Source organism: Periplaneta americana, chromosome 12 (genome assembly GCF_040183065.1).
Source record: "Periplaneta americana isolate PAMFEO1 chromosome 12, P.americana_PAMFEO1_priV1, whole genome shotgun sequence".
NCBI classification, from domain to species: Eukaryota; Metazoa; Arthropoda; class Insecta; order Blattodea; family Blattidae; genus Periplaneta; species Periplaneta americana.
Genome location: NC_091128.1, coordinates 107,501,197 through 107,512,055, shown reverse-complemented (window position 1 = coordinate 107,512,055; position 10,859 = coordinate 107,501,197). Strand labels below are relative to the sequence as shown.

Below are 10,859 nucleotides of genomic sequence, written 5' to 3'. Positions count from 1 at the left end.
TCTATTAAGTACTGCAGAGATATGTTTATATGTAATCAATCTTTTTATACATTTGTTGTTTTATATAAGGATGGTTTTAACTGTGAAGGCTCTTCACACAAGAATGTATGATTATCAGTCATATTATTATCCAAAAAATAATTACACTTTTATTTTATGTAAATTATTACGTCATCTACAAATTGATTAATTAAAGTACCGGTATACATATAATACTGTATACCGGTATGTATACAGAGTGTTAATTAACAACACCAAAATATTTTCATCGAGTACAGAAGGGTCCTAGACAAACAACTGAAATAGGGAAGCCATGGTCACCGATGTAAAATGTTTATAATACAAGACATTAAATAATGATAATTTTGTACTCATAAATCAATTTGTATTTGAATGACTTCATGCCTTCTTAGTGATGGAGAGAAATTGGGTTGCTAATAACCATCAATAGCATTTTCACAATTTAACGTCATCATATTCTGCAAAATTTACAGACTAATCACATGATTGCATGCCACTACATTAGTGTTGTAATCGAACCTCATTTGTTAACAATTGCTGCGGTTCTACTTTTTGCCTAGTGTTGCGAGATATCTAGTATAATCATAGGCTGTGAATCTATTTGTGATATACCAGAAATCTCTGATAGAATACAAGAATCTTATCTGCATCTGCATCTCTGTATTGCTGCTGGAGGTCGTCAGCTCCAACATTTTTGTAAAGACTGTGTACTTTAATTTCCCTTTCATTGCACCTTTGTTTATGAAATTTTTGTGTTTTCTACCTAGAGTTTCTTGCCTTTAAAATGTAACCTCAGCTATTGTATCAAGCATATGCCGCATGCTAAGCCAGGCTAAAGAATTTGCCCCTAAGACCTGTATTTCAAGTTGCTTGTCTAAAATCCCTCTATATCAGGTGACAATAATTCGGTGTTGTTCACTAAACCTTGTTTATACTATGTTTACAATTATTATACTTACAAAAACAAAGGAACAGCGTGTCCACAGCCATTGCATAGACACTAAAAAATATGCTGGCTATAAAATAGGTACCAAAACCAATAAGTATAATTGGTACAACACTGTAGTTGAGTGTAGGTACTTTTGCAAATTCATCAAAGCCTATCTTCTTTGTGAAAACAAAGAATGAAAGAGCACACATTCCTGCTGTTATCATCAGTTTTCCCATGAACAGCAAAAAATCAGTTACCTAGAAAAAAAGTAATTTTGCAAATGCATATAAATGTACAGTACTATAAATAAATAATTTAACAAATAAATAAATGTATGTAAATGAATAACTGAATAAAGAAAATAAATATATAGATAAAAAAGTAATCTTCATCTTACGATGTTTGGTGACGTATACACGTCCGTTGATGTGACATATTAATGAATTTAAATACTATTATAGTCACAATCATGCCATGGTATGAAAGAAAAAAAAAACAGGAAGTCGCAGGTTCGATTCCCGCTCGAGGTTGTGAAATTTTTCTTTCATACCATGGCATGATTGTGACTATAATAGTATTTAAATTCATAAAAAAGTAATGAATATATAAATAAACAGCTCTGGAAATATAAATATATAAAGATATGTGTTTTTTAAATCCATAAAGTTGCATGAGGAGCATAGAAGTAGCTCTATGTTTCTATGACCTATGGTACTAGAACAGCCCTGGGCATAAAGGGGAAAGGAAAAGCAAAGGAGATACCTCCGCCCATGTCCTTTCCACTTCATCACTTTAGAAATGAATACATAATAAAGTACTATGCATCAGTGGTGGATTTTAGGCGACCAGCAAGAGCCGAAAGCTATGATGCATGCCTTATACAATCCATCACTCAGCAATGCTTGCCTTCAGGTCTATTCGTATCGGTCAGATACATAACTATCTCTGCCAAGGAATGTGGAGTGGAAAGTTAAGGGGTAGTCTGCAGTACCTCAATTGAGATATTAACACCCAGGCCTGTACTAGAAAAAGGAGGTGTGGTCGACACCATGTCCCCTTGAAAGTTCCGACACTCAATTTGACATGAAGCTGAGTGGACTCAAGGCCATTTTGGAAGCTTTGGCACCAAGAAAAATCCTTTCACCAACTGGATTGAACCTGGACAGTCCAGCCTTTAGTCAGTTGCTATATCAACTTGAACATGAATACAGGTTGCGGAAAAATGACTTTTACAAACTTTGAGAGATAACAGAGTACACCAAAATAAACAATTCCAATTGGATAAACTTCAGAACACGGTTACCTTTCTTTCCCTCTTCCTCCAAAATTCCAATCATGTGCACAAAAAATAAATTAATAAAATGTCTTAACATTTTGGGGAATGCCTCTTGAGCATGAGTATGTACTCTTTCTGGGGGTACTAGAGTGATTTTAATATGTAAAAAAAATGTAACATCTTGTGCTAGCAAGAAATTATTATTATTACCAGTATTATTATTATTATTATTATTATTATTATTATTATTATTATTATTATTATTATTATTATTATTATTATTTCTAGAGACCTAACTTTCTAAATGTCAGATTCAATTATTGGTGACAACTTACAGATTTCGAGTGGCCATTTGTGTACTGTAAGTCTGTTATGGCGAAAGAAAGTAAAATAAGAACAGTATGAGTAACTTCTTGAATATATGTAGTTTACTATTGCACTGGTTTGAAAACATTTCATAATCGTAATAACAATGACTCAAAGTTTTCACATTTAACATTCAAACAAAGAGTGCATCTGTTACAATACATTTCCTTATACATTCTTTGGGCCTCATGTGAATTGCATTGTGCAATCATCTCAATCATTCCATGTTCAAGCTGATGATGATCTCGAAAAAAAAAAAAAATATGTTGTAGCCTACTTGAAATGTAAACAGGAACAACTGCTATTCTCTGGCGAGAGTCCTGAGACAAGCAATAAGTTCAAATAGACATTACCAGAATGATAAGAATCTCCTGCATTGGATAAACACATATCACACAAATGATGAACAATATTACCTGTCCATCAGAATTACAGTATCAAAGAACATAGGCCCCTTGAGAAGTAACTAAGCATTTTCGACCCTTACTTTCTTATCTGATATTGTTTATTTTTGTCAGCCCTATAATCCTTCAAAATTTGTAAAAGTCGTTTTTCTGCACCTGATATATACTCATAAACAGAAATAAAATATCAGTACGTATTACAAATAAAGGCTCTGGACCCCATTAGAAGAAATACGAGAGAAAAGATAAGTGTTATGATTAGGAGTGGCGATTTCCGACCCAAAACATTGCTTTTAGTTTAGACATAGCCGGTATGTTGTTCTGACAACACGCACAAAAAGAGCCGGATTAAGTGGTTATGGAATGAGGTGAGATTCTTTTTGGATCTTAGTCCATGTGGTCGCATTGCCTGACATTGTTTACTATGCTCTGATTGGTCTGTTTTGGAACAGTACTTTTAAAATGTATTGTTTATGTTCCCTTCCCCTCCTTATCAATAGTAAATGTAACAGTCAACTTCTAGGTTCAGAGTCGGAAATTGCCAGCTCTAATTACGATAATGTAAAATATTATTCATGTTATGTACAGATTTACAGAATTTTCCATCATAACATTTGTATTCAGCATAGCAATTGTCCATTTCTGAACCAAACTAATAATTAGCAAACTGGGAGCATAATTGAGAATTGATATTATGGCCACAGAAATATTTGGTTGATACATGAAATTGTACTAGTATCTTAAAAAAAAATAAATAAATCCTTGGTACAACAGCCCATTAAGAGACAGGGCCGAACAGCTAATTGCTGGCCTCACGTTCACATGCTTCCACAGAAGTTAACGATCATCTAAACAGAAAGGAGGTATCGTGTGGTTAGCACGATGATTTCACCAGCTGTTACAGCTGATTTTCGTAACCGGACTTCACTATCTCAGCTCCCCTAATGCATCACGATGCTGGGTGGACGACCAGTCCAATACACTGACTGAAATTTCATGAAACAAATATCTTCTTCCATGGGAACTCGAACCAGCGCGCATTTCATAACCAGAGTCCTTGGCATGATGCCTTAGACCATGATGCCACAGTACAGGATACTAATATCTGTACTCCAGCATTTATTCGTATCAATGAATAAAAATTCGGATGTTTATTTAATTTCCCCTGTTACCAGTATCTCTGAAATGCTTGTGTACATCAGTTTCGATAAGTAGTGAAGATACCTCAATAAAAAAACTGCTATTTCATTGTGAAGTTATCCAGGGTGTCTAGGATATGTAACCCATTATAAAACCTCATTTGTAGTTTAACAACTCCAAATTCTAAAATTATCAATTCAATATTTATTTATAGCAATTTATTATCTTAAATATTCGTAGGCTACTGTTACCATAACTCACCTTATCCAAAACAAATACTCGTATTACATTTCTCATGAGCAAATTGAAGGCATCCTTAGCTGAGCAACAGAAGTTTTTTCCATGTATAGCACACATAATATATGCATTTCTATTGATGAATTTAATAAATTTTTCTAGACACCAAAAGAAGCAACGAAGACAACACATGACTGCTTTCACAAATGCATTATCATATTTCTTCAGTTTGTGATTTATGTACTCTAATATCACTCGAATTATGCGGCAGATAGCAAGAATAAGAGAACCAAATGCTACTGTTCCCAAATGATACCTGCAACAAAATAATATTTCACAGTGTTAAGAAAGACTCTATGTCATAGGTATCTTTTTAAAAACAGGTAGCTAATCTTTAAACTAATTAACAAAACTTATTAATATTCTTTTTCTCCATTTTCCTTCACATGCACCGCAATAGCTGGTTCACAAGCCAAAAGATATACTCTTCACTGGTATTATTTCAGCATCTGACTTTAAAATATCTGAACAGTTCAAACATAACAATCTATATTAAATTTCAATGTAATTTACTATAGTATATTGTTTTCGCTGTAAGAAAAATCCTAATGTAAACACAAGCACGTTGCTGTCATACCCGTGATTGGCTCCCAGTCGAAACACTCACACGACACAGGAAAATATAGTTCATATTTGGAAACCATAATCTTGTATTATTTGAAAATAAAAAATTGAATTCTAGTTGTTAAATACAATGAATCATATAACTTCACTCATATGTAAAACGCTATGTAAAAGAAAAGCTACTTTTATATTTTGTTATGTACTATGAACGCAGATGAATACCAAAAGTAATACCGAGGTAGTCTGTTCTTGTAATAAGCTGGCGTCACTCGAGCTCGTAGTTGTTCACGTAAGCACGTGGTACTGAAGCATAGCTTCTGCATCCTCGGTGTGTGTGGTTATTAAACATAAGAGTGGAAACTCTCTCAAAAGCGGGGGAAAAAGAAATAGTCTTAAATGTATATAATAAGTTAAGTGAGTTTTAATTACAGTAATTATAAAGCAAAAGTTTCCTAAGCAAATGAATGCATAGTAGTGAGGTTAGGCCTACTTGACGAGTAACGGGAAATGTTTAACAGGAAACAGAATGTACAACAGTAGGCAGGAACACGTACTGAGAATCTATGGCGCCAAACAGCGGCCAATGAAGTCTCACTTCAGTCACGTGCTATTGTTTACATTAGGATTTTTCTTAGAGCGAAAAGATTATAGAGTCTATGGCAATTCGGAAGGTGGTAGTATACTAGCTATGGTATGGTAGGCAGCATTCAACATTGCCACATCGTACTTCATGTGAATGTGCAATACAAATAGCGCAGGAGAGAATTTAAATTATTTATCAAAAGACAATCATTACCTTAGCCGTTGATTACTGTAAGCATGACACCAAACAAACCCTCTTTCCTTCACTAACAATATTCTTTGCATGGTTCTTAATCCTACACCACATGCTTCTGCAGGAGTTTCTTGCATGTTGGCAATGTTGCAGCCAGCATCAAGATGGCCAGCAGCGTTCTGTTCTTCAACGTTTTTAAAATAATTATACACCTTAAACACTATTTTCCGCGCCTGCCTGAGCAATACTTGTCTTTTTACAGTCTCTTCTTCCATTTATTTAACGCGCGCGCACGCGCACGCGCACACACGCGCGCACGCACGCGCACGCACACGCGCACGCACACGCACACGCACACACACACACACACACACACACACAGAGAGAGAGAGAGAGAGAGAGAGAGAGAGAGAGAGAGAGAGAGAGAGAGAGAGAAAATGTTAGTTTTACTTATTCAATGTATTGGAACACTCACATGTGAACAAACGAACTCGGGAAGTACTTGTTATAGACTGATTCCGACTGGTTCTACTGTACGAGCTTGTGACTTCACATACCAGAAATGCTACAGCGCTTATAGCAGCTGGCCACCTTCCGAAATGCCATCTAGTCTAGTAGATAAAAGCAACTGTAATGACAATTCGTTATGTTATAAAAGTCAGAAAACAAAGTATGCCTGCATTCCAGTGAAAAAATATGCAGAATATAAAATTAAATTACGTTCTTAATATACACATTATATCAAGAATTCAATGTGTTTAATCCGTATAAAACATAGCCTATATAAATTTACATTTTTTGTATTCTTTCTATAAAAGCAATTCTGAAGACACATTATCAGAAAAAAAATTAGATGTCATAAGCAAAGACGTTCAAAATCTGACATTCAAACTGTATAATTTTCTAATACATGCTTTCAATAACTCCATGTATTTTTTTTATAGTCAGTTACTTTCTTATAACAAATGGCATTTTCTCAAACAAGAACTCGATATAATATTTATTGAAACTGCGTTAAATTTACAATGGCTACAGATCTTATTCCGGAACATAATGCATAGCATTATACATAATTATACATTAAAGATAATTATATAGAAAGGAAAAACAGCATTATGAAAGAGAGATTTATATTTTCCTTAACTTGAGAACTCTGCCTAACTACCAGTGATCATACCTATTGGAAAAACTCCAACACATCAAATATTAGTAATCAACGAGATGACCAGCATATTTTCAAGAAACATCTCTCTTCGAGAATTTCTCTCCACTCTTTTATCTACTCCAGTGACTGCTAGTAAAATGTTATATATCTAGTGAATGTGTTTCTAGTCTGGAAAGGCTGGAAAGGCTGGTGAAGTAAGAATGCAAATTATTGGAATAGTGGTGGAGAAAACATGTTTCAACACAGTCTTTGTGCACCAAATATTTCACTTGGACTTTTTGAGACAGAACGCCAATCTCGGGCATAGAAAATCAATACTATAGCTGTTCGAATAACTCTCTGAGAATTCAGTTTAATTAAATTGAATTGAAAGAGAGGGGAAATGGGAGGATAAATTTAAAAACACGTCCTTGCAAAGGGAGTTCAGGACTAAAAGAAACTGAATATGTGAGGTCCAAGCCTGCAGGCCACTTGCCTAACTCCGGGTTTTGCTGCTCCACTGAAAGAGCTCTAGAAAATTTTGAAGAAGAATTTTAAAGAATTATGTTTTATTTAATGATGCTCGCTACTGCTGAGGTTCTATCAGCATCGCTTATGTGCCAGAATTTTGTCCCGCAGGAGTTCTTTTACATGTCGGTAAATCTACTGACATGAACCTGTCGCATTTAAGCACATCGTCGTTGTTCCTGCAATAACTGCAATGTGACATAGGCCTATTTATCGACTTTCAGATTTTTGCTCTAAAATCACTAGCAAATATGATATGAAAATCTCTACATCAAAATCCAAAACAATGGCAATATGTGGAAAAAATATGCAATGGGGAGATGGGTAATGATTCGAATCACCCGGTTCTGGATAACTTGGAGTTCATGGAGATGGGTCACTGCTGCAAACCCCCATGCGGGTGTGATATAGGTTATGACAGAGCGAATGAGGGCCTTATAGAGTACATGGTAATCCTACTCCCAGGTTGTCAGAAGTTAAGGTCGAAAAATGGGATAATGGCGAACTATCAGTCTACTGACCTTATGAAGAAGACTGGATATGATCTAGACAAGTGAGAACGACAGTCCATGATGATCTCTAAGTATTTAATTTGTTGCATCCACGGCATTGCTTAGCCAAACAGTGTGGGTGGTGGTGGTGGTGGTATGTCTTCAAGTTTCGCTCTAATTGAAAAGAGTATGGCTTGACATTTATCTACATTGTTCTCGATTCTCCAGTCATGGAATCACGGCTGGAGGTGATCTAGGATCGCCTGTAGTTTATGGGACGCTAACATGTAGGTGGTGTCCATTGCCAAGAGGGCAGTGTCAGCTGCATAGATACACAGATGACTACTTCTACCATGGATGTAGTGAAATGGGAGGTCATTAATAAATATACTGAAAAGTATGGGACTGATAATGGATCCCTGAGGGACTCCTGCTCGAATTTCACGAGGGGCAGAGAAACTACTGCCTACTCAAGTCTTGAATGTATGGCCTCGGAGGTAATCTGAAATGAGGCATACCATTCCATCTGGGCCTCCCATGCCCGGTAACTTAAACAGGAGCCCATCATGCCAATGCTAAACCTTGGTGAAGCTCGCTCGATGTCCAGGTAAGCTGCAGCTACGACACGCTTTGTTCATTCCCCAGATAATGTCCTCTGTCATGCGGAGTGCCTGGAATGTGGTGGAAAGACCAGGGTGGAAGCCGAACTGCTCGTTCCTGATTTGGGGTAACACTACTTCAGTGAGGCATCTATGTATGACCTGCTCCACCAGTTTGCTGAGACAACTGAGAAGACTAATGGGTCTATAGGTGCTTGAATTCGTCTTATTCTTTCCAGGTTTTGTAAAGAGAACTACGTGGATCTCTTTCCGGGGAATGGGATAGTGACCAGAAGCCAAGATGTTATTAATTATCTCTGCTATGTGCTTGGACCATGGATACCATCGGCTCCTGCAGCTTTATGAGAGCTGAAGCGACGAATGAAATGGCGACCTCGTGTGTGTTCGTAGGTCATATCCCATTTTCTGGCTCCCTGCTGAGGAGGTCTCGAACCGATTTCTCAGCAGCTCTAATATGGGGCAAATGTAAATTTTAATCCACTGATTGAAAAGTGGTCTCTAAAACGAAAGCCTATTTAATGTAAACGTTTTCAGTTTATAAGCACCATTCTTAATCTCTGAGCAAATGATGCTAAATACTTTTTCATTAAAGCTATGAGAGTGAGATCAGTCCAATTACTAGCATATGCCGATGACATTGTTATTATAGATAGTCATCAAACTCAGTTAAAGAAACTTTTTTGAAACTGGAAAAAGCTGCACAAAACATTGGACTAAAAATTAACGAAAATAAAACAGAATATATGGAAATAACAAATAAATCAAACAACGATGATTTTTTTTAAGTAGATAAATATAAATTCGAAAAGGTGAAGGAATTGAAATATTTATGCACAATAATTACAGGTGAGAATAAAATAAACAAAGAAAGTAACCACACATTAATATTGGGCAACAGAGGACATTTTGGACTTAAGAAACAATTTAGCTCCCATTACCTTAGCCTTCGAACAAAGACCAAAATACTGTATACAAAACTCTTTTGAGATGTGTTGTCACGCATGGCTGTGAAAGCTGGGCTTTAACAAAAACATCAACATTCAAAATTTATTATCACACAAACCTTTTACGAGTAGCCTATGTACTTACATTACTTATTAAGAATTTTTTGTTCACTGAAGAGCCAAATAAAGGCTGCCCTCAATTCAATGTCACACATTGTGTTTGTATTTATTTAATTTATTTAGAAGTGATCTGCACAGTGTTAAATTATTTAAAAAAACACAAGAAAATAAGCTTAAAATATATTAAAGAAAAATATTAAGGACAATTTTTGGCTCTGTATGTGAAAGTGCTAACTGGAGCATTATATATAATGATGAATTATGCGAGGCTTATGGTAACACCAATATAGTTAGAATAATTAAAATTTCAGAGATTAGGTGGTTGGGACACCTTTACAGAGACAGATCCATGCCTTGAAGTTACTTTAACAAAAATAAATGACAAAATAAGAATTGGACAGCCTAACAACATATGGTTGGATAGTTTAAACAAGGTTTGAAAGTATTGGGAGTACAAGGATGGAGAAGGAAGGCAGAAAATAGGAATGAATCGAGGCACATTGTAGGGGCGGACAAGGCCTGCAACAGGCTGCAGCATTAATAATGATGATGATGATGCTCTGAGACTGATTTCATCCACATTTCACGTTTAGTCTGAAATGTTACATGTTTATACTCACCGAAATGTTCTTCCAATACCGAGTGTGAGTGTGAAAAATGGTACATCTGATTTATGGAAAGTCCAGTACCAAGTTGCAAATGTTGCTGCCAAAATCATTTCTCCCAGACCAGATATAAAGAAAAGACCCCAGAACACGCCTACTATATTATATGCATGGAAATAATCAACATATTTCTCTTTTTCATAACTGAAAAATTGGCATGTCGCATTTTCATATACATTTCGGCATTGATCAAAGTTAGTAGGATCACAACGGTCACCAGTCTGTAACACAATAATAAAATATCATGTTTCATGGAAGTCATACATATTATCGAATTTAATTAAATGCAAGCAACACTAACAAATAAGGTAAAATCTTATTAGTAGTGAGACTCATAAGAGCAATAATTTGTACAGACAAATACTTATGGCCTAAATGTCTCGACAGTGAAAGAAGACATTGCTAAATTCAATGTAAAGCAACTGATTAAATCAACATCATAAACATCATGCAATGAATTTGCTGTATAACAGTCAGAAAATGAGGATCTTTAAAAGGACCAATGTATTAGATCTTTTTCATTTTCATTATTCCTGTTTTAAAATAATGTTGTTTCTCTTATGAGGTGTTGTC

The 10,859-nt window shown here is 35.6% G+C and overlaps 1 protein-coding gene across 2 annotated transcripts in view; it reads right to left on the bottom strand.

Moving 5' to 3' along the window:
- Ctl2 (Choline transporter-like 2) overlaps nucleotides 1-10,859 on the bottom strand; it is a 140,928-nt gene that overhangs the window by 5,821 nt on the left and 124,248 nt on the right. For both annotated transcript variants that reach the window (XM_069841887.1, XM_069841888.1), the window contains exons 9-11: nucleotides 10,242-10,507; nucleotides 4,400-4,691; nucleotides 981-1,209 (exon numbers count right to left, since the gene is read on the bottom strand). In XM_069841887.1, coding sequence (XP_069697988.1) covers nucleotides 981-1,209; nucleotides 4,400-4,691; nucleotides 10,242-10,507 — 787 coding nt within the window. The remainder of the gene's footprint in view (nucleotides 1-980; nucleotides 1,210-4,399; nucleotides 4,692-10,241; nucleotides 10,508-10,859) is intronic.